Source organism: Homalodisca vitripennis, chromosome 2 (genome assembly GCF_021130785.1).
Source record: "Homalodisca vitripennis isolate AUS2020 chromosome 2, UT_GWSS_2.1, whole genome shotgun sequence".
In the NCBI taxonomy this organism is placed as follows: Eukaryota; Metazoa; Arthropoda; class Insecta; order Hemiptera; family Cicadellidae; genus Homalodisca; species Homalodisca vitripennis.
The window spans coordinates 175,849,737-175,875,482 of record NC_060208.1 but is presented as its reverse complement, the minus strand read 5'-3'; the positions used below and the strand labels follow the sequence as shown (position 1 = coordinate 175,875,482).

At 33.9% G+C, this 25,746-nt stretch overlaps 2 protein-coding genes across 3 annotated transcripts in view; one reads left to right on the top strand and one right to left on the bottom strand.

Annotated features, from left to right (window-relative positions):
• LOC124355071 (trafficking protein particle complex subunit 8) overlaps positions 1–9,343 on the top strand; it is a 30,655-nt gene extending 21,312 nt beyond the window's left edge. For both annotated transcript variants that reach the window (XM_046805999.1, XM_046805998.1), the window contains 3 exons: positions 4,905–5,081; positions 7,842–7,942; positions 9,034–9,343. In XM_046805999.1, coding sequence (XP_046661955.1) covers positions 4,905–5,081; positions 7,842–7,942; positions 9,034–9,328 — 573 coding nt within the window. In that variant the 3' untranslated portion in view covers positions 9,329–9,343. The remainder of the gene's footprint in view (positions 1–4,904; positions 5,082–7,841; positions 7,943–9,033) is intronic.
• A 3,181-nt stretch (positions 9,344–12,524) lies between these two features.
• Positions 12,525–14,020, bottom strand: LOC124353368 (trafficking protein particle complex subunit 8-like). The gene is made up of 2 exons (XM_046803210.1): positions 13,709–14,020; positions 12,525–12,688 (listed from the first exon to the last, which is right to left on the bottom strand). The coding sequence occupies exons 1-2, from the start codon at positions 13,981–13,983 to the stop codon at positions 12,592–12,594; spliced, it is 372 nt and encodes a 123-aa protein (XP_046659166.1). The 5' UTR covers positions 13,984–14,020; the 3' UTR covers positions 12,525–12,591.
• Positions 14,021–25,746: the final 11,726 nt, after the last annotated feature.

Sequence of the window (25,746 nt, the reverse complement as noted above, 5' to 3'; positions counted from 1 at the left end):
CAACTTTTGGAGCGTCAGCTGTAGATGGGACCAATTATAGCTCTAATTTTGGAATAGAAATCTGGAGTGTCTAACATAGACAAATCAAAATCAGCAATCGCGTCTTGTTCTTCAGGTCTGAGATTTGAATAGGACTCTGGCAACATAGACATATCAAAATCAGCAATCACGTTCTGGAATTGATTGTCACACTCACAGCATCAGCGTAGTTTTCCAACATAGACATATCAAAATCCGGAGTTTGTCTGTCTAACGTGGACATGCATTTCTTTGTTTTTTTATGGCGGGACATGGAGGAGTTCCTGACTTCAGCACCACACCTTGAACATACTTGTTTTCATCGAAGGAGGTTTTTTCATTGAAATCCGTTGAAGAAGAAGCATAAGCTGGTGGATTTGACGCTGACATACACTTCTATGTTTTTTGGTGGCGGGATAAGTTAGATGCAGTAACCTCTGCTCCACAATTCGGACATTTCTTCAACTGATGATCTTCGAAGACCATCCGTAGCATTGAGAAATGCTGTTTGTTTGCTAGCAGGAGAAAAACGCCATTATTACAGAGCTGGCTACTCTCTTACTGTGTATGGGCGATTGACGATGGAAAAGGATGAGGTATGGATACACTTCTTTGTTTTTTGGTGGCGGGATAGGTTAGATGCAGTAACCTCTTCTCCACAATTCGGACATTTCTTGACTGATGATCTTCGAAGACCATTCGTAGCATTGAGAAATGCTGTTTGCTTGCTAGCAGGAGAAAACGCCATTATTATAGAGCTGGCTACTCTCTTATTGTATGGGCGATTGACGATGGAAAAAGGGATGAGGTATGGATGGGGATGAGAATAGGAAGAGGAGTAGGAAGAGGGTGGGATGTGTGGAAGGAGGGATGATAGCATTATTAATACATTTGACTCTGAAAGGAAGAGGAGTAGGAAGAAGGTGGGTGAGTGGGATGAGTAAGGTGCGGTGTCTCGCGCGGCGCGGTGGTGACTGGACAGTGACGAGGCGCGTACCGATTGTTTGTATACTTATAGAAACAACACGTGGTGTCTTGCACGGCGCGGTGGTGGTGACGATTCAGCAGTCGCGCGGGGCGCTGTGATGATGAGGCGCGGTGGCGGTGACGGTTTCAGCAGTCGCGCGGCGCGGTGCTGACGAGGCGCGTGCCGATTGCTTGCATACTTATAGAAACAACACGTGGTGTCTTGCACGGCGCGGTGGTGGTGACGATTCAGCAGTCGCGCGGCGCTGTGATGATGAGGCGCGGTGGCGGTGACGGTTCAGCAGTCGCGCGGCGCGGTGCTGACGAGGCGCGTGCCGATTGCTTGCATACTTACAGTAACAACGCGTGGTGTCGGTGGCGGGACAGCGATGACATGCGTGGTGATTCGCGCGGCGCGGTTCTGACTACCCGTACTCACACTCTTAGTCGCTCTCTAACAATTTTCTGTCCCAGATTCGGTCTCACACGGTTTGTCCCAGATCCGGTCTCGGGTGCGTTGTCCCAGCAACGGCCAAAGTATACTACTTTGTACTACTTTGTTGTATACTAAGTAGTATACTTTGGCCGTTGCTGGGACAACGCACCCGAGACCGGATCTGGGACAAACCGTGTGAGACCGAATCTGGGACAGAATTTTGACGTTCATAAACGTAATTTGACGTTTAAGTATAAATGTAATTTAACGTTCATACACGTAATTTGACGTTTAAGTATAAATGTAATTTAACGTTCATAAACGTAATTTAACGTTCATCAAACGTAATTTAACGTTCATAAACGTAATTTAACGTTCATAAACGTAATTTGACGTTCATAAGCGTAATTTGACGTTCATAAACGTAATTTGACGTTCATAAACGTAATTTGACGTTCATAAACGTAATTTAAACGTTCATAAACGTAGTTTTTGACGTTTAAGTATAAACGTAATTTACCTTTCATAAACGTAATTTGACGTTCATAAACGTAATTTGACGTTTAAGTATAAACGTAATTTAACGTTCATAAACGTAATTTAACGTTCATAAACGTAGTTTGACGTTTAAGTATAAACGTAATTTAACGTTCATAAACGTAGTTTGACGTTTAAGTATAAACGTAATTTAACGTCATAAACGTTCATAAAACGTAATTTGACGTTCATAAACGTAATTTTGGACGTTTAAGTATAAACGTAATTTAACGTTCATAAACGTAGTTTGACGTTTAAGTATAAACGTCATTTAACGTTTCATAAACGTACGTAATTTGACGTTCATAAACGTAATTTGACGTTCATAAACGAAATTTAACGTTCAAGTATAGCGGCGCGGTTCTGACCACCCGTACTCACACTCTTAGTCGCTCTCTAACAATTTTCTGTCCCAGATTCGGTCTCACACGGTTTGTCCCAGAACCGGTCTCGGTGTGCGTTGTCCCAGGAACGGCCGATTGACAGAAAATTACAGAAAATATTGTCCAGTGACGTATCAGATTCTGCAGAGGGTTCGGTATTACTGCTAGTGACACAAGGCACTTACGGGTATTTACATTGCTTTACCCTAATTAAATGTGAAAATAAAAACATAATTTCACTGTTTTTGAAATGTTAACTATTTTAAAATTTTCATATAAAATTTCATAAAATCTAATGTAAGAAAAAAGTTTCAGGTAACATAAAAATAATTCATAAAAAGGTAAAATGTTTCTTATTTCAAGTATTATGGTCACATGGTAAATAATATGTCAAACCCCTAATTATCACTGTGCAAATGCAGTTACATTTTTGATTTTTGTGATAGGTTTTAATGGAACTAGGCATGTGAATTTAAAAAAATTCCCCAGCGAAACTAGTGAAACTAGTGTAAACCAAGATACATATCCTTGTCAAATTACAACACTATTATTTAAACTGTTCAAAGTGTTATGAATTTTCTAAGGAATAAACTGAATACAAAGTAAGATATGGCCAAATTTTATATCATCTGGTGGAGTTTGATAGAGTACGTTATGGAGAACTTGTGCTTATAATAGTCTACATGATCAGGAATCACAATTTAAAAAATTTACATCAGTAATTATTTTTCTCACCACCATTTGATATAGTTAGTGTACTCTAATAGAATTGTATTGTTGTACATTTATTTACTAACATTTTACATCAAGTAGTCTTGCAATTTACTAACCAAAATAATTAAATATTCAATATGTATAGAATTAACTTAAACTAAGATGTAGATTTTGAAAGTAGTTTGCATTAATTTATTGTGTATTTATATTTCACTAACAGCATACTTTCTTTAATTAGTTGACTTTGTGTATACAGCATCTACTTTATGTAATCATTGTGGCATAAATTATTTCGTCAAAGAGATAATATAGCGATTTATGTACTCTGTAAAAACCTGTATTCTTTTGTAAAATATGTATTACATGAAAGATACAGTATATACTCTTTAGAGTGACAGTACATTCTATGTAATCAAAACTTGTTCATTTTAGATTTTTTGTGGGTACTTCAGTTCTTATAATACCAAAAGAAAGAAACAATTATTGTCTTATTTATTGTATAGAGCCTAGTTGAATGCAGACTATTTTGAATGACAAAAATATTTCGTACTCAATTGATTCAGATTAATTTAAATAAAATGTTATGCTTGTAAATAGATTGATTGGCAATTCATAATTGGACCATATCTATAGAAAGCTGACATGCAACTGACATCATGGAGTTTGAAGAGAGCAAGGTATTGTCCTAAGGCTACATATACACAGGGTTCTTCCATCAGAGTTTTGGGGTTCACAGAGTTATATCGGTATGATTGGTTTAATCTGATGTTGATCATGCTACATTTGGAAGACTTAAAACACAATTATAGCAAAACATATTTTTATGAATGTGGAACCAGACATAAACTTCCAGTTTTAAGAACGTGATAAATCTCAGCTAACATATCAAAGCAAGAAATCATATTTATTATGGCCCTAATTCTTTCCAATTTTCCTTTTATGTAAGTTGGTGGATTTATAAATTATTTTGGAAGTATAAGAATTTGCTTTGCGATTGCAATATATATGCTAAATCAATTATGGTTCTTTCTTCTATTACATTACTTTGTTCACCACTATGGTCCACTATTAAATATTTGACTCTATTGGAGCACAGGTTTTTCATTTTTAATTGAAACACATTTTAAGAGTATGTAATTTTATAGTAAAAATATCATGATTAACTAAATTGCTGTTATTTTTAGTAGTTTAAAATGTCGGCGGTTTACATAAGATAATGGAATTACACTAGAGATTCATAATGTGACAACAGAGTAGCATTAAACAGTCTTAACCCATTGAGGAAGTAGTTATATGAGCCTCTGCAGGCCTGGCAGCAGCAATTAATTGAGGTGAAAATGTAAGCGTTTATTTATACTGTGATAACAATATTTTTGTTTATGATAGAGCAATGAAATTTGAAACATTGTTTAAAATAATTGTTCCACTACGTTGTCATATAAAATTTAAAGAAACAAAATGCTTTGTTCAAAAGAATCAAAATTAACATTTTTATTTAAATTGTCATGCATTATTATTCTTACTTATTTTTCAGTAACTTTTAAGGTTTCAAAATGGTGATAATTGAACCGTTATAAGTTAATACGTTCACAAACATAATTTTAGATTAATTATAATGAAATCAAGTATCAACGAAACGATATTTTAACTTTTAACCTTGGGCGTTAGATTTTTCTCATATGGAAGACAATACATACTATTTCTTGCAATGGTGTATTCTATTTCTGGTAACACAACAGCGGCTGTAACGGTCCTACATTCTTCCGTGTTATCAGTGATCCACGATGGACACTAACTGAACTTGGGACACTGTGTCTAACAATTTAAGTTACAGAGAGTGAGGTGTGCAGAGCATTGCGGTTGATGGAGTGATGACCAACAGCTGGTCGAGCAGCACCACGAGCACGGTGCATGGCAGCTGTCTCACAGCGGACGATGTGGAAAAACTGCGAGAACTGGTTACCTGTTTCTGTCTCAGCTGTCTCGTGCCCCACGTGGAACAGCAGATACAGCATCTCACGGAACTGGTGGGTATCAGTGGTGATCAAATACTTCAGAATATTAAGAAACATTAAGGTTTGATGTACGAACCAACAACCCAAGGTATAAATTGAAAACATGAGAAGTTATTGTTACTGATGAGCGAAATCCGATTTCGCTGTCTGTACGCATGATAGGTGTTGAACAAGTTGACCTGCAATGTCAGAATTTGATGTGAAACTGTACTTCAAATACCCCTATACCACTATTGAAAATGGTAAATTTTGGTCTATTGGGAGTCTTGATTTCAGTGTGTCAAACAGTGACTCGGGTTACATCAGTCTTATGTGTAACTATGTTGCCAACAAGAATGACATAGAATAAACAAATTAGTAAAAAGTATATTGTACGACTAATCACATGACATTTATCAGTAACTTGTCAACACATGTAAAGTTACTTTGGTGGATTGGTTGATTTTATACAAAGCTTGAACATTTTTGCTTAACCTGTAATGTTATTATTAATAACAAGCTAAAAGTGTTTTTTACACACTGTGTTGTTAACTGGGGTTAATGATGAAAAATGAAATGGATAGATTATTGTAGTTAAAAGTTTTTATTGACTTACTTGTCTGTCTGTTAATTACAAATTTTTTATTGATTTTTAACTAACTTTGCGAAAACATAGAGTCTTGAAATTTGGAACAATAGCTTAGAACTAGTGTGAAAAGTGTGTTAATATGCAATTTACTGCTTTACATGATAAACACTTGTATATGGTTATAAGAGAGTTTGCATAATCCAAGGATAGTACCATAAAGCAGAGGGATTATTTTTTGCCACCTGAAAATCAATATATTATGTTTATATTGGTGTTGTATACAACAATAGGTGTTAACCCTTCGACGGACCGCGACGTACGCCATACGTCTAGTGTTTACTGCTGAACTCGGCCTACGACGTAAGCTGTACGCATCGCACAGTCCGATCTTATAACGAATATATTTCGGTTATTTTCGGTGTAGTACATTCGAGTTATACATCGTTGGAAAGAAGATGAAATGAACTATCGGTGTATTGATACCTATGTATCGAAAGCCGTTTAACATGTAGTTTATAGTAGACAATGAACATCGATCAAGGTGGCGCGACTTTGTCTGCTGGCATGAGGATGTTATTGTTTGTGTTTAGCTGTTTATTTGTTTGGTTATATTTACATAATATTTCATAAAGTTACTTATAAGTGTACTTGTAGCAATTATGTTGTTTGAAAGTGATTTTCACTGTGGTTTAGGACAAATCTGATTGTGAGTTTATACTAGTATGTGCATCAGTGAAGTGAAACAGTTTTAGATTTAGTTTTTAAAATTGGTTTGGATTATTGTTTGGCCTAGGCCTGTTTTATTACTTTATTTCATACATTTTGATGGGTATACTTTTGTTTTAGCAATACAATCACTTTTACAAGTATAGGCTTAACAGAAAATCATTTAATGTATGTATAGGTAATGTTGTCACAAAACTGTGAAAAACAAGAAATTAAGTGGACCACTTAAGGAGTGTTCAGTTCAAATTAAATAGTGCGTTGAAGGGTTAAGATACATTAACCTGGATAATGCAGTTTTTATGTATTTGAATGGTTTATAAGACGCAAGTGAACTCACTTTGTGTAGAAAATACACAAGGAAATGTTATAATGTCTAGAGATGTGCTCTTAAAACGTATTCATACATTTAAAATTTACAATCATTGTTTCATTGTCTGAGTGTTTAGCGCAGGCTCTCCCAACAGTTGATTACGAGGTTACATTTCTCTCTTTGTATATGTCTTTCTTTATAGACAAGACCTTTTGCATTAGTTAACGTGAATTTGATTTGAAACTCCACCTCTACTATCTTTGTAGTATTGGAATTTTTCCTTTGGGACTCGTTATCCGCTGTGGGTTGAATGTGAAACTTTCAACACTGATAACCCTACCGGTGGCAGTAGGTCTATTCGAATAGTAAACGTGCAGTCCGACACAAGAGTTGTAGATCAATAATCTATTGGCCTACACTCCAAGTGCTTGTTCTAATTTCTAAAAACAATGTTGCCAATCAAGCTTATGCTAGTGCACTACAGGATGCCACGGGATTCCAAAGTGCACTAAAATAATAAATTGACTAGCCAAGCCTAAAAGACTATTGTTATTCCCTTATGGCTTGTAAGTTATATAAACATGCAACGTACTATGATTTCAATATGCATTAAGTATATAATTAATTGTATGTGTGTGTGTGTGGTAGTTCTTTGGTATTTCACTAACTATCAGGTAGGTTAAAGGGTATTATTTTTCAAAAACTTTTTTCTTGGACAACCCAACTTCTCGTCGAAATGGTAACTTCCAGGCTTTCAAGATCTGGTTCCAATCAATGATTTTCCTACTTTCAGCTCACACTACTTTTATATTTCTGTGCTGATTTCTTGGTAACACTAATTGCCTTATTACTCTTTCACAGAAATTCAATACTCCAACTTGATTTCACTTTTCCTTCACGTCACCACCACGAATTACTAAAAAAAAATCTCCAACACGACTCTTACTTCTCTCTCTGACGTTTCCTCTGCAAACAGTTTTGCTCTCAATCAACTGCCCATAGTCTGCCATAGCACCACTTCACTGGGATATTAGCCCATTACGTGTAGTTTTAGATTGATAAAAATTTGCCTTCACACATATTAAAAGAAACTTTTATAGCAGACTAAATAAGTTTTTATAGAGATATATAATATAACAATAAAATAAGTACAATGATGATGTTGCAGATCTCAAATAAAAAGGGAATGAGCAGATCTTTTCTGAGTGCTACCAAACGATGGTTTGGTAGCAAGCCTGGAGTACCCAACACACCAACACCTACTATCACGTAAGTCAGGCTTTTGGTATTTAGTTGCTGTTAAATGTAAGATTAGCCAAAAATTGGTGTCCTGACTAAATACGAAGTGAGGAAGAAATAGCTGACGGTCCACATGCTGGTCCTTTCAAGCTCTTAACTATTAATATATTTTAAAGTTCACTTCAGTTGCCTTTTCAATGAAAAATTGTATTACAATATTTATAAACTGTTGCTGATGGTCAAATATCTGCAAAATACAAGTTTCTTAAACTCAGACGGAAGAAGTTTTTTTAAAATGTTTTTCTGATACATTGTGATGCAAAATTGTAGTCTGTGATAGTACATTTGCACAAAAAATGTTTGAATGGTTTCTGGTAAAAAAATATGCTGATATTTGAGACTCCAGTATTGTCAACACATTAAACTAATTTCCTTAATCATTTAATTTGTATTTCGAGTTTTTATTCTTTGTTTAAGTTTATTTTTTGATGATAGAAGGATTTTTCTGGACATTTGCTATTTTTCTGTGATACAGTTTTTATTTATATTTTCATAAATTAAATCTGACAGTTTGTGTACTATGTCTATCACAATAGCTATATCCAATAAGAAACAGCTCCTCCTTCAATGAAAAGTATATGTTTATGTATTTATTCGTCAACAATTCCAACTAATTATTTTATTATTTTCAAATTCTAAAACTATTCAGAATTATTGAATTTGATAGCATAATTCACTGTTTGTGCACTTCTAGTGGTCTAATTCAAAATTAAACTTCACCTGCCAAATGTAACAAGTGATTTAAAATTTTTGCAATTTGTTGTATTATTATTTCAAAATTTAATTACTGTACCTAATTAAAATGTTATAGTTTGTCATGCGTAATAACTAGCCATTGTCATGTATGAGTCACTGAACATTTATAAAATTTAATTCCTTGTGGTAATATGTATTGAGTAAATTCTTATTGCGCATATTGTTAATATAAAATTCAATTTATTTGGATTTTTTAACCTCAAGTAAAGTATTTGAAAATACAGTTTAGCATGCAGAGTATTCTTAAAAATTGAGAAGTTTGCTAATGACACTAAGCCATATTTGAACAACTGAAGTATGTACAGATACACAACTGACTCGACTGAGTTACAACTGCGAAGGCTGGGTGACCTGTGCTTCATGTTTGGAGCGTATTCACTGGCCTTCACAGCGTACCATGCAGCCAAGCGGGACTTCAATGCTGATGGTGCGTGGCTGTATTATGCAGGTGCACTGGAGATGGCTGCACTGTCGTTGTTTATGCAGGCCGCGGATTCTACCAAGAAGGCCCACGACTATGCGGAAGAAAGTATAATGACGTACTTAAATTCCTGCAGGTACGGTTACATACAATATGCTTCCTTGTTAATATTAAGTTAAGCTCCATTTTACCGTCCTCTTAGTGCAATGTCTGAAATCCGACACTTGTTGATTGATTCCTGGTATCTGGAGTCCACGTCTGTCTGAAAAGATCCATAAAGCGATGTTGCAAAATGGAGCAGAACTCAACATTTACATTGAATCAACCCTTTCCACCATAACAATTATATGTCAGTATAGAATTTAGCTTGTATTGTAACCAGTTAAACTTGCCTACTTTTAGATTGCCAAAGCCACATTATAACCATAAAAGCTTACAGAAAAAACTGTGTAATGTATATTGTTATAACATAAAGGTGTTTTAATGAAATTTTCAGTGATTAAGATGGTAATTAAAAATAACTGACTTACTAAAACAGCTGGCTAATTACATCAACTTGTTAATCTGTTGATAATATTTTGCTGATAGTATAAAATTTCAAAGAAACTAAGTGTTATTTGTTTTGAGATATTAAAAATGTTTGAACTCTTGACCCAAAGCTTATGAGTGAATTTTTTTATCATTGCTCAATATATAAGTTATATTCAAATATTATCCAGATTGGTGTTATTAGAAAAAGGGTTTGGCTTGCGGCTTATTATTCTTCAGTGTAGTTTCCTCTTGGTGCCACACACTTTGCCCAACAACATTCCCACTTTTCCACTGTTTGAAAACATTTTTAAGTTGCTTTTTGGAACCTGAAAAAGTTTCTGCATCACATTTTGTTGTATCTCCCTTACATCTTAAAATTGGCTTCCTTTCCGCTGACATTTGATTTGGGGGTAAAAAAAGTTGTCATTTCAGAGCACTGGATGAAATCTTAAGGAGCTGAGACATAGCTTTTTTTGCTGAGGTGAAACCAATTTTGGGACAAGATTTGGTTTGACCAACCAAATCTGATTCCAAAATCTTCACTGATTTCTTCTATAGTTAATCGGTTATCTTCTGTCACAAATCATTTTGGACATTTTCATGACTTTCTTTAAAAATTTAAACCATTCAGAAAAAAATTGATTTACTAATAGAACAGACTTTGTGAATAAATAATATGTATTATTTATCAAACAAACAATTATTCAAAAAATGTCTGAAGTTGGTTCAGTAACAGATCAGAATTAATGATGTAAATTTGTGTAAATTTTCAAAATATATCACTACTGGTTTACAATGAACATAAACAATTTTTAGTAAATATATTCAATTTAGAAATACAATTTACTTGTATGTTATGTTGGGGGTGGGGGGGGGGGGGGGTGGGGGGGGGGGGGGGTGGGGGGGGGGGGGGGTGGGGGGGGGGGGGGGTGGGGGGGGGGGGGGGTGGGGGGGGGGGGGGGCTTATTGACACACTGACACTTGTGGACACAACCATCTACATACTCAATTAGTAACACACAGGTAACAGATAATGTTGTAATGGATTATCAGTCCACCCTGTAGATAATAAACTTATACACATTAAGTTCTTCTTTTATAACTGCAAGTGACTAAAAGAAACTAAACTGATACATACTTACGTTATATTTATATTTGCAAAGAACAATGTCTATATTAAAATAAATTATAATAGAGCAAACCTACTAAACAGGGTTCTAACATTTAAAGTTTCCTTATTTAATAACCACCATTTACGATGTTACTAAATAAATTACACTATTTAACATTTACACAACAACTCCTCACATCGTCCGCTAGAACAAGTTCATGTTTTAAAACATGTTATGTGTTTCTGACATTCTGTTTTCAAAGGAAATAACTGTTTAAGTCAAGATCGCTGGCCACACATAGAAGCAAGGGTTGGTGATGTAGCTGTGTTTGAGGAGCAACACCATTGTTTTCGCCAAAAATACAACAATAAAGTTTATTTTCAAAATAAATAATTATTACATAATATTGAATGTTATGTAAAAAATACAAAATAAAGTTTTTGCTACATAGCATTGTTAGTTCAGGGAATTCGCCTTAGAGTTGGTAAATTTTAAAGCACAATGGTCTGAATCAATTACAGGATCTCGCAAATTTTAGTTTATGATCGTTCATAAAATCAATATTTGGTCCCAGGTGCTATGTGTGTATCAAAATCACCGTCACTTTCCGACTCGCAGTCAAACAAAAGATCTGAATTGCATCACTTTTGATTTCATCACCCATATTATTTAAAACTCGAAAAAAATAAGTAAATACTATAAAATAAAAGTGAATGGAAAGTCTAGAAGAAAAGAACAAAGCGATGTATAAATACAAAACAAAACCACAGGGATAACCTCACATTGCTTGCATTTACCTTTACTTCATTCAGTAAGAAACTAAAGTTCTGATTATTTACAAACAGTTAAATTCACATTTATAATACAAATTAACATTTATAATAAACATTTGCCTTCAGTATTTGTCAGGCAAGTTTTGTATGAAGACATCACTAAGACTCACAAACAACACACAACGTGAAACACCTACAAAGCAAACTGACAGTACCGACGATCAGCCGCGGCGCCTACAATCAGCTGTCTTGACTCGCCTTGAAGTACGACGATATAATCTACGTATTTCAGTTACTAAAAACGTGACCCAGGGATCTGTTCCCAAAACCAACAGATACGAACTTAGACAACCAATGAACATAATCACAAATGTTTGAATCCAAAAATAAGATGGACTGAGCTAAATAATACAATTAAATAACACAACCCGAGCTATACTCGGGCGCCGGTAGCAGGCGCTGCCGACGGCGGCACCGACCTAATACTCGGGCTCAGTGTACAAAAGTGTTAATAGCACACCACGTTATGCTACAAGCTTAACAGGACCCAAATTGGAGGCAAAGGGCACCTCCCAGTCTAAATTATTTATTCAGACAATAGAAAGCTTTTGAAATCACAAAAACAAACACTTTGAGGACACAAAAGTGATAGGAAACTAGTTGTGCTTTTATAAAGGTTGTCCACTTGTATGCATTGGTACAGGAAATAAAGGCTAAATAAAAACATTATGGAATTCCAGTATAGTTTTGCATTATTGGAAAAATAAATTTCTTTTTTACAACAAAAAGAAAGCCAATGATCCTTATTTTTGTGCACAATATGGTATACCTTTGTATACAGTAGCATACAATTCTTTTAAGAAAAGATTTTTATCAAAGGTTGCTGTAAAAGACAATGTTTTGACTAATTTGCAAAGCCAAATCATAGTGTTATGTTAACATCTTTCAGAATAAAATGTTGTTGTGTTACTGGTTACAGACCTGGGCTGCTGTTCTGCACCTGTACCCTGAGATTGAGGGTCTCTTTCACTCTTGCTGGAGCCTGTGCTCCTGGACGAGGTCACAGAGACCTGCACAGAGTCGATGAACTAGAATGGGCCAACTGTGTCGCACCAGCCGATACCTGCAACATAATGTACAACACTTCCGTATAAAGCACAGCAATTGAATTTCATTCATGTCTTGTTTTTGATAACCAAAGGAACCTCACGCTTCTAACTGTATTGATTCGGTAGATGAAATTCAGATGAAATCTGACCTGCTGTTTTGCATACTTCACATCCTGGAATCTGGAGTTTCATGTTCATCTTAAGAGGTCCACAAAAGAGTCAGTGACGATAGAAACTCGAAACAAAAACTCTTTGCACGGTTTCTACATCATGAGACACCTTAACTAATATAGTGTAATCTAGGTAAAGAGGTATTCTCTTTGTCTCATCTGATGAGATAGTGTGCAACTGTATGCCGGGCTGAAAAAAAAACACACATGCAACACAAAAGCTTCTAGTGTATTGTGTCTAAATGTTTGAAGTGATATATTGTGTACTTTCTAGTGGTGAAATTATATTATTAAAAAAAATACTCACCTTTAGAAGTTGCAGGTATTGAACAGACCCTACTCAGATTTACGGATTCATTAGTTAAAGTACATTGAAAATATCACATGACTTGTCTACAATGCAAAACAACAAAGCTTGATTCATTGAATCACACTGGTAAAGTTATATAAAATAAACACTGAACTTTTACAAATATATATAATGGCTTCCTAAGAACAGGTGAGAGATGTAAAAAGTTAACAGCTCATATATAGGATGGAATTACTGCTAATTTCAGCAGAAGAACCTGTCAACCAGTCGAATCTGTAACGGCCTGCATATTTTACATGACGAAAAAGTTGGAAAAACAATTTTTTAAAAATAGTCCAATACTATATATATATACTGTTACTAATTCATTGATATTTCTCAAACAATCTGGACACACCGAACATTCATAGATATGAGACCAAAAAATATGACGTATGATCAGATAATTAAAATTCAATAAATTATACAGAGAACAGAATTCAATGATATTTGAATCTCATTAAGAGTTCTGTTTTGTCAATTGTCACAAAAGTTTATTTCTTACCGGAACTCACAAAGGTTTTGCCTGATCCCTGGTGTTCTCATAGTAGAAGAGTAGATCTGCCGTGTACGATCCCCGGAGATCATGTGCCCGCACCTGCATGTCCACAGACACACTGGCTCCAGGTGCTAACCCCACTGGTAGTGCCACCTCCATAACGTCCCCACGCTGGGGAGATCCCAGGGCCACCAGTCCCGGGGTACCGCAGGTAACAAGTAGTCGGGTCACTGGCAGGTTGCCGCAGTTCTCCAGCCTGACAGTCACTGTACCCAGCTCACCACTCAGCATGTCTTTCCGCAGGCCTTGAAAAACTCACCTACACACAGTACAGTTTCTTTTACGAAAATAACTAATCTCCAATATTTCGACTAATCAAATACCTATTTGTATCTCCCTAAGTTCACCCATTACTGTTCTAAATTAGGGTTCAAGGTTAAGAAATTAATCATGGGTGAACATGAATACTGACCCATTAATAAAAACACCTAACAAATATTAGAAATAAACTAAGCAATATTGTTCACCTGCGGCAAGAAAAAAAAATGACTATTTTATCCCCTTGACGCTACACATCATATTGCTTGAATCTCACAACACACTCTTAGACCTACATTATTGTTAACAAGCTAAAAGATGTTCACAAAGGGCAACTTTTAGAATATCCGGTAGTATCAAAACACAACATTATCAACCATGTGCTCTCTTACAAAATACCCAACCTTGTTGAGAGCTTTTCAAACTATAACGGAAATTTAGAGGCCTATGAACAATAAAGTCTTTAGGGAAGATGTTATATTCAGGTGCCATGGAATATCAAATTGAAATCGCGGTCAAGTGAAAATGCAATGATCAACACATTAAATGTAAAAAACATTACTTTCTGTCTCTGACAAACATGCTTCATTAGTAACAAAATGAGTTAAATAAAAGAATATTTTTAATTTTAATGGTTAAATGGGATTTAAGAAGACTTCCAGATCAGATCGAAAGACTGGTGGGACACACGGTAATTAACAAACCCGGCCCCCTCCACAACAGAGTCTTTGAAAAGCTCCCAGATTGAGATATATCAACACATTATTTATTGAGAGGAAAGCAATCTTCTACTGTTATTTTGAACAAAGATGTGAAAACAATGGCCGTTGGGTAAGACAGCCATCTCCAGTTCCCCGGAACAAGTTTTCCTTGAATGATTTAATAAATGTACTATTTTATCTCATTTATCCCAATTATCCCCCCCCCCCTCCGCAAACAAATAATTTCTAGTGGCTTCTGCATAAATTACATAATTATTATCTTTGTAGAGTCTAGTCGCCCATCGAGCATTTTATAATCCCCAGTTTTAACTCAGAACCAGTCCACGTCAGATTGGAATGTTCCCACACAGACGCTTAATTACATTATTACTAAATGACGAGTGGTTTACTAGGTGATTATATCTATAAGCATGGTCAAAAAAAAGTAAGTTTTATTTGTTTTTTGCAACTCCCTTCCACCAATTACAATTCAATAAATGAACCTAATTTTTTTCAATGAATCCTTAAGAACAGGTAATTTCCTCCCCCCGAAACAAATGAAAGCTTGCCTTTATAAAAAATCCGTCCTAACTCATCCTTTCTTCTCCAAGACCTAGTAGACCCATCAGCATTTTTGCTTGCCTCTGTCCCTAAAGGTGTCTTGCGAACAGATAGTGCATTGTCCTAATTTTTCAATTTACTAGAAATATGAAATAATAATTCATGGGATTAATCAGTCCTGGATTTAGAACAAGGTATCAAAGTACTGAAACACTGGCGTTACTCTGCAACCATCAGATGAACATCCAGCGTTGCCATGAAATCAATAACAATAACACTGATTTTAGTCTATGTTTGACTATGCTCATAGACAAAGGCTTTTTAAAAAACTTCAGTTAATCACACTCTATGTGATTGAAAAATTAAAAAGTTTGAAAGGATTATTTTTTGCTGAGGACTTTTTCCCCGTGGATGTGAGTCTTATCTAAGGTGGGGATGACAGCAAAAAATTGTGGTTTGATATGGCCAATAAATCTACATTGAAAAGCTTCGTCACACATGGTGGGTGTACCGCACAACAGGTCCGATTCTTGGTGCCCTTACTCTATTTGCACTGTACATTAATGACATAAACACAGCACACACAAACACAAAACTTCACACTTATGCTGACAACCTCTACATATATGCTTACTGGTAAAGTCACAGATATTAATCGAACTATTGAAAACGTTAACTTAAACCTTAAACAGATAGCACTTTGGAGTGAAAACCATAGACTACAACTTAATACAGACAAAACTAAACCCATAATAATTGGATATTCTACACTTTTTGAATACTGTTGACATTAATACTGTACAGAAATATCAGTAAATTATACTGTTATTATTGTACTGTAGTAGTGTGAGAGCTTGGAATTGGTTATTAATAGCACACTGGACTACATTAAATATGTTGTGGGCACTTGTAGAAAGATATTTGCATCAGTTCATACACTTAAAAAGTACAAAGGTTTTTGCTCCATCAATATAAAGCTTGTTCTCCCTGTTATCCCTCACTTCTTCTAATGCTGTACTGTTGATTAATGACATGATTATCCCCTTGAATAATAAATTACAAAGGTTTAAAATTACTATACTCAACTTCCAATGTTAAAAATTGCGTTAGATTGTATGAGAGCTCATTCCAAATTTTAACTTTACTTTTTGGTTGATGTGGAAGAGCCTTCCAAAATTTGTTAACTTTACTTTTTTTTCCATTTTGTAAATTAGATTACCATAAACGTAGCTTTATTTCTCCTAAAACGATTTTGTATTTATTAGCAAACCTCGCATGTTAAGTTAAAAAGGCGACAAGGAAACACGACATGCACTGAGTTCATTTCTACTTTTGGTAAATTACACTCCACACATAGAGGTGGACAATGATATTTAACAAAATCAATTTGTTTGCTGTTAACTGCATGGTTTTAACATATGGAATTTTAATCCTTTCTCAGGTTTTTTATAAATTGTATATATCGTCTTTGTAGATCTCAGGGAAAATCAGTATTTGCTTCTGACTATTATATACTTACTTCTTGAAAGCAAAGTGCCACGCGTCTCATATGGGCATCCTCGAGAGTGATCAGCCTTGGTTCAGTGACAGGAGGAGGTCCGGACCCAATGCGTCGACTGTGAGATAGTAATGTATATTCTTCACTTTTCTTTTTTGATATAATTTTTCACACTCTCGTTCTTACATTCATGTTTATTTTTTATATTGGCAAATATTGCAAATAAGCAATTGTAATTACTTTGTTATTGTTATTTTATGTTTACAAACATGATTTTGTAATTATACTTCTTATGAAGGTTGGTAAAAAATAGTTTTATTTTTTTTTAAAAAAGTAGGAAAAGTCACCTAATTGGTCCTAACGTTCACCTAACAGCTGTTATAAAAATATTGAAAACTCATTCGATTTCATACCCTTTTGGATATCACAAATTAAATATACATAATTTTGTTTCATAAATGACCAAATTTAAATTTTTGTAACAAACACAAATGAAATCGATCATTCAACATACCCTAGGAGTTGCTGGAAAGGCAAAAATTGTACAATATTCCAGATCTGTCAGCTGCTTGTTTATCTGAAACAGCAAAAGGCGAGTTATCTTGTGGTCGTTTGTCCTTGTTGGGACCAGCAGACTGTGGCCTAGGCAGCAGCATCTGTCTCCCTGCCACCCCAACGTTACCCTCCTCCCCCCCCCCCTCTAGAAGGTAAGGCCAGCCCTTTTATACACAGTTCTCCCACCTCCAGAGGCGTTTCTTGTAGAATAACCTAGACAATAGTGACAATGGAAAGAATTAATCAACCATTACAATTGCAAAATTATTTGTTTATTATAAACATGAGGCAACAATTAATTAAATTATCCTGTTAACTATCTTCAAACCCTCATGTACTGACTGTAGGTACATAATTTTTAGTCACATATTGATTACACATAATGATATTTTCCTTCTTTCACATCACACAATCTCCCAACAGTGTCAGTCAATTGAGTGATTGATGGGATGGAGTGTTTATAGAAAAAATAAGGCTCTGGGTAATTCAAAGCAACGAATTTATTACAGAATAGTAAAAAAAACAACTGAAATAAAATTAATCATGTAATAGTTACTAAAATCTAAACAAAAATTAAAACTTAAACTAATGATTAATTATAAAAATTAACAAGTGTCTTACTTTTTGGCAATATAGTTTATGATAAATTTTAAATAAAATATTAAACATATTTTAAAGGAATTGTTAGCCTTTATCAAGTTTTATATTAACATTTTAAATACTGATAAAACATTGGGGGGGGGGGGGTGGGGGGGGGGGGGGGTGGGGGGGGGGGGGGGTGGGGGGGGGGGGGGGTGGGGGGGGGGGGGGGTGGGGGGGGGGGGGGGTGGGGGGCCCTACTAAACATTCTATTGTATATCTAAAGAATAAATTCCCATCCCAATTTGTTACCTTACTGATTACTCTACTTTATGGTCCAGTGCTGTATAATTCAGAAAATAATTTCCTCTCCACTGCTCCTGTGATCCTAAGAGATTGAAGTTGTTTGTTAATCACTCGGTTTAAACATTTGTATTTTGATCTTTGAGTATTGTGTCATTGTGGTGTGACAAACATCATTAACAGATGATGAATCGATAAAAAATGATAATATTTTCTATGATCATATTTTTTTACATTGAAACAAATAAAACTATCTGTCAGATGTGTTAATAATAATTGGTTTAAAAGTTATTATTTATGATGGACAATTTGAAAGCAAAATACAATTTTTGACATTCACCATGTTCAGAAATTGAACAACACTAGTTTTGAGGATTGGAGTGTATCCACATCTTTAGTTTCAAAACAACTTAAGACACGAGATTAAGCAGTGGCAGATTAATATATGGTGAATCAAACTCTAAAATCAAACTTCATGACAGAAGAAGTGTAGGTAAAAAATTCAAGCGTATGCCTGAGAGGCCACAGCAGTCGGAAGAAGCACAAACCATATGACTGCAAAAAAGGTAATATCTCAGGAGTTATTATATTGTTGATATAGACCAAGAATATCACAGAGCTGAAGATGAAGATTTGAGGTATGCTACAATAATGGGGTTTGATCACATTACATCAGGACTTATTTACTGAATAAAACTTCACCACAGAGTGCATCTATGACTGTTTCTATAATTTTTCCATGTTATTAATTTTAGAGCTGTTTAATGTCAACGGCATACTCAGGGAAGGGGGTCAGTCTCCCAAAACCATTTGATAAATATTATTTATAAAATCATCTGTAATATCATCATTCTACTAATAACTTAACATATTTATTTATAAAAATGTAGAATTGATTTATCTATATGTACACAATAGGCAGCATTCAAAAAACTTATTTTGTTGCCTCATTATTTCTTCTAGATGATTACGATTAGTTTGATAAACTACTCTCAAATTAATCTTAAGAACTTTTTTCTTAAGATTAAATAATGTCTTAAGACTTTGTATTGCATATCAGTAGGGTAGATTGTTGATACATAATAATTTATATCAAGTATTTGACTATTTTATTTTTACATAAATTGTAATATATTCAAATAAATATTATTTGAAACAATTACTTGGTAGTTTGTTTTTCAGACCTAGGTTAATTACATTCAGCTGCATTGGGTCTATTTTGTTTAACTGAAATATAATATATAGTGAGGGTTTTATTTTTATATAAAAATCAATAAAGTGTATTGTAAAGTAGAACTGATGAGCAGTAAATATCTACTTTAGTTTTCATTAACTTTTCAGATAGTAAACAAGTTCTTCACTAAATGACTTTTCCCAACAAAAAATAAATACTCCAGCTTAAAAATACTCTTTAAAGTTTTTGGTTTCTTTATAAAAAGTCTTTGTACTCTTTACCTAAAATAAAATATGTTGCCTGAATATAATAAGGCTTATCAAATTTTTTTATTAGAAATGATTCAGTAATTTTTTTATTTTACACATTTACCAACATGCTTTGTGAAAAACTTATTAATTTTAACATGTAAAAGATTATAAATTAGGATTAAGGTGTATTTTCAACAATACTTTTAAATTAACACTAAATGACTATTACAATAGTTGGAGAAAGTAATGTGTACTAAATACAAAAAAGTTTATAAAATTGCGAAAAATAACTCACCAAATAGGACCTCATGTTGCAATGTCTGCGGTTATGTACTGAATATCTCCTTATATATCAGGACTATAACCAGACCTCAAGAAAACAAGCTAAACCAGTTTACTCAGATGTGTCATGGCTATACCTTGGAAGCCGCTATTGTGAAAGACACTACAATGTCCACTGGCAGAAAGTGAGGGTCAACACCCTTTGTCGTGGTAAACAACATTATGTCCTCACTATTATTAGGGGGCGCATCTATCTTTTGCAGTCCCCATGTTATTTAAATGGGAGAACATTGGTCTAAGTTGGTACCATTATTTCATAAACAATTTAGCCTAATGGCTTCAAATTTTAGGGGCTTATTCTACATGAATAGGGCTTCACATTCATAAAATTAGTTATAAATATCTCCGTTATTAAAAGAAATATTAAAGTTTAAATCTTATATAAAAAAATAATTTGAATCTTACATTTTTTAAATATTTTTTAATATAGAAAAACTTATTGTCATATCATAAAAATGCATGAATGTACTCACCAATTAGTTTAAAACAACTGTGTAAATTTTGAAGCATGCAGGTAAATTAATTTTTTTCAAAACGGCCCAGAACATTACTTTTGGGAAATCTAGATTAATGTCAGACTGTACACTTTAACTACAACAATTTATTTAAAAAACGGGGCACCAGTCATCTTCATTGATGCCCTTCTTTACTAGCCTCCTCTATACTCTTTTATTCTTATTCTCATCTGGGATAACTTTCAAACACACAGAAACAGAGGAATGGTTTCAGAATTCATGTTAATGAAAAAATCTTAATATCCTAATATTATCCCTCTTATTCAATTCCATTAATTCAAAATAATTTCTTATTTAATTCACTGTTTCTAAATAAAGGCAAGGTTTATTTACTGCTAGAATTATTCCATCCTAGAAATGATTTTCTAAGTAAAGTCCCCTATAAGCTTTACATAGGATAATAATAACTCTAAATTATTCTCAAAAAAATTAGAGTTTGAGGATAATTTGTGAGGATAGATAGAGAATAATGCCTGAGGTTATTTGGAGGCTAGAGTGCGAGGATTGTTAGATGCTAGTTTAAGAGGATAGATGGAAGCTAATGTGTGAAATTATTTAGATGCTCATGTATGTGGAAACCTATTGTTAGAAAAGTACGCCACACCACATGTCATAACAGGCTTTGCTGAGGTTGAATGCAAAATTTTGAATTTATAACTCATTTTATTCTTGAGATGCCATGGAGACAGATAAATATATAAATAATCATAGAAAAAAGAAGTTGACACAAAAATGAAGCAGTATAGAACTATTTCTTGCAGAAATAAAATTTCTTACAAAATTCCTCAATGCATTTTTTTGGCATATGATACATTTTTGTTCATTGAATTGGGTTTCATTTCAGTGTTTAAATAATAAAAGCCTTTAAATGACCAAATCACTATAAAATGTTGCTGTACATGTAAGGATAGTTAGGTTACATGTGTTAATGTCACATGTTTGAATCTCTTATAGGTGTATTGAGTCTGTTTAAACATTTATTTATTCTGTTATTTTCTCATTACCATCATGTTTACCCATAAGACCAATGTAAAAATATTCGCTAACGCTCAGCCAAATGCCATGGAGTGACATGCGTCATCATCAAACTGAGTGTTCCTCATATAGAAATTAAGCTTTGCGCACAATTTTAAGTCCATAGGTCAGTTCGTTTTCAAGGTATTGTGTGGACAGACATACAGAAATGAAATGTTATCAGCCCCATGAGTGATAGGCTTTGTTACAGCTCAGCAATAAGCATCTAAAGTTGTCCAATGATGTTTTTAAAAAATAGGAGTACAGATGTCAACAATTCAACTTTTTTGGTTAAATAGTTAAGGTAAACTAGTTTCTAATAATGGTGGCACACCTGATTGAATAGCAGAATACATTATGGGCAAAAATACATATTTCCTTCAATTTGTGTTTTTAAAATGGGGCTGATGTAAAACTGGAAAATTCCAATAACAGATCAGGAGCAAAACAGTGGGCCAATCAGGAGTGAGTATTCTGCTGTTTGTTGCAGCCATCTCATTTGATTATCATAACAACTAAGATAATATAAGTGGGCTAGTATACCAAGCAGACGAATAGATTTATAATTAATTGACTGTTCCATTATGGAAAACAACTCAACTGTAAATATGAGAAGAAAAACAAGAAGAGAGAGGGACTCAAGCATATGGAAAAGGGTGAGGGAGGAATTTCCAGGTAAGAGAATACTTAGTATTTCGGTGTCCTAATATTTGTAGAAACACAATCCTTCTTCAAAGTAAAAAAATCTTAACCTTAAACTAAGCTAATATTTTTGTCGTAATAATATCTATTGATGTATTCCCCAAATAAAAATAATTTGCACTTTGATTTTTTGAGTTCTCTTAGGATAAGAAGCTCTTAGAATTAGAAATTGTAATTAGCCCTATAAGGACCTTTGCGCTGCTTCCAGAGTGACAGGATATTCTGGATGTGTAAGGTTTGGGGTAGGCACTGTCTCCTATCGAGATCCATGAGGAAGAATTTAGGGCACTAATCTTGTCATATTGCCTCGAAAGAAGGGACTGCAAGCTCTGAACTAGCCCCTCTAGTCAAATCAGGCAGGGAGTGGCACACCTTTATGTTGAGGCTAGCAAGAACCTTTGACACTTAGGGAACAGACCCCACCAATTCGAACAGTCATCTCTCTTAGTAGACTAGACCTATCAAATTACCCTTGCACGACAGAATCTCAACATTTGCGGTTAGTGATGTGCCGCTCCTGGACATACATAAGGTTGCCAAGATTTAAGTGTCACATCGGTTTTTGCTGTTCCCAGTGATAGGTTCAATTGTAGGGTATAAACCAGCCAGCAGTGATCCTGCTGGGTTATGGTAATATCTTAATAAACCATCATTTTATGAAACACATTAAATGAAAGCAGAAAATGTAACACAAGATCAGGGCCGTACTCAGCTTTTGTGGGTCCCGGAAAAGATATTCGGCTGGGTCCCGTCATGTCCTGCCACCATGCTGTCCATTGACTTGGGCCCTTCAAATAGACATATGGGGCAGGGCCCGGCCCCAGTAAAATTGTCTGAAAAAACCTGTGTCAGTAAGGGCCTCAAAATGATCTGTGGCATAGACAAATTGTTGAAGATCTTAAAGTTACTAGCTGTACTGTCTTTTCTACAAAATTTATGATAGTTTTGGTATTGACATAAGAAGTGATCGATTTGAGGAGTAATGCAACAGAATGGTATTCTGGTACCTTCTTTGAAAAGTGAATACTTTGGTTTACACATAAAACTTTCCCCTGGACTTTGTATATACTTAAAAAAAACGTTTTGGAACTTCATATTTTCAAAATTATCAGGTAGAGAACCTACAGACCTCTCTTTTTCTCGAGAGAACCCCGTACTCCACAGACCTCCTGAAGGTTATAGTTCCATCACCTCTTGTTCTAGAAATCGAGCACAAAATATATATTTTTATTTATAGGATTACAGTTTTTTTATAAAATAATTAAATACCTCAACACTTTAGGCTTACTAAATTAATACTATAATAATTTTACATTACATTTTTATTACATAATAAAATCTATTACATCATTAAATGATAATCAAAGTAGAAACTATTTATTTTGAAATACATGTGATAAACAAAGAATGTTAGCAATGACAGAAACACATGAGAAATAAAACGTTTGTTTGCAGTTATACTTTATAAATTATATATCTCTTAATATTTCAATTAAATTAAAAAATATCCTCCTCCGTAGACTAATGGTTATAGTCTCGGCTCTCTAACTGAGAGATCACAGGTTCAAATCCCGGGGAGGGCCAATCATGTATAGACACGAGATAAACCAGTGAACATCGAAGCCTACATAGCTGTGTAGCTGAGGCTTAAAAAAAAAGAGAGAAAAAAAAATTTGAAATGGAAATATCCACTTAAGCATCTAAAATTGGAAAAGTCTAGTTTTGCACTCAAATTAAAGAGAACATAGATATAATATATATACTATATTATAGTGCTATTTATAGGCTACTAATGATCAAATATCATGTAAATGCATATTACAAGTATGCTTTCAAGAACAAACAATTATTTTAAGGAAATTGTCCGCTTATGCATAGTGTTTATCATTAATTTAAATGGAAACTTTAAAATTTTGTCAATAAATAATACATATTTTAGATAATGCAATGGGGTTTTGGTTGGGTTAATCTTCAAAAGTGCAGTTATTAATCTTAAGATAATTTTTCCGAATACAAAATAAATTGTTAATTGTTCAATTCATGAAGCTTTATAAACATTTAAAGAATGAATTATTCTAGCAATTATGTAGGCTGGCTAATAAAAATACAGCTGTAGATAAGAATGTGTTTTAAAATAAATATGTATGAGTTGTGACTTCAGGGATGTAATAATTTTTACATTTAAGATTTTTGGTACAATTCTCTATGGCAACCACAACCGGTTTTGAATTCATTGGATTGCACCATGTAGAATATTTTGTGGCAACCCACAACCAGTTTCGACATCATTGAGTCTTATCAGGTGATTGTAGCAAGGCTCAATGGTTATGAAAATTGATGTAGACAGTTCAGTAAAAACTGTTGCTTGGATGTAACTATTTTTTTAAATAGTTTAAAACTAAGTTAATAATTTAAAATTTATAAGAAAAATTAATTATGATAGATTATGTATGGGTGCAAATACATATTGATTATGTATTTGTTTACCTCAGCTCAAACATATATAGGATTAAATACATAATTGCTCATTATTCTGCTACCTAAACTAAGTTTAAGTTAGACTACCATTTAAAACAACAGTTTCACATATAAATTTTCATATATTTTATTAAAAATGGTTTTTGCAAATTATCTACTGTATGCCACTTTTTATTTAGCCTTTAAATTAATAAAAACCAATAATTAGTTTATTTTTATGGATATTCACTTATTACTGAAATATTCATATACAATAATGTTATTGGTAAATTTCTGAATGGACTGCAATAACTTTAATTAATTTAACTTCATAAATCTAGAATAGCATTAAGGCCATTTTGATTGTATGTGCAAATAAGAAAAACAGAACACTTCGAAGTTTATAGTATTTATCTTCCTCTCCAGTTGTCAAATGAAATTAATATACAACTTAAACATATTATTATAAGCACATAAAAGTCTAAGATAACAACAATAAAATTGTATTTTAAAAACATAAACATATACTTGCACACATTCAAGTTGTTAGAAGCACAGCATTTTTTCTTCACGTTTCTCTGGACTTGGATCTGGGTTCAAATAAATGATTATAATTTTAAAGTACAACTTGACTTTGGTGTGTTTATCACCGTGTGTTCCTTAACAGTTGGCTGTACAAGCGGCACATTTTTAGTTCAAAACAACAATGTAAACGTTCAAACAACTTTATGCCGATATTTTAAGCCATAGAACTATGGAAGATCTATTATTTTAATGGCATGATCAATACATATCCAACTTTTTATTTTATTTGATATTTTACATTGGTTATTCAGAAAAATTTCAAACACGTTAGTATATCATAGTTTAAATATTCTGTATAAAATTACAAAAAAAGACTAAAAAGTATTTGGATACGCATTAATCATACCTTTAAAATGTGACACCTCCCATAATTCTGTGACCAAAAATAAAGATGTACATGTTTGAAGTTAAATATTTTTCTTATCGGGTAATACTCAAGGCTGTTTCATTACAGCCTGCTCTTAACCTTGTTTTAGGATTTCATATCTGAAGAAGAGCG

Bases quoted from the DNA above. Each gene is read 5' to 3' on its own strand.
- LOC124353368 (XM_046803210.1), bottom strand. From the start codon at position 13,983: ATGCTGAGTGGTGAGCTGGGTACAGTGACTGTCAGGCTGGAGAACTGC. The intron at 12,689-13,708 runs GTGAGTTCCGGT...ATTATGTTGCAG, and splicing joins AGGGATCAGGCAAAACCTTT to GTATCGGCTGGTGCGACACA.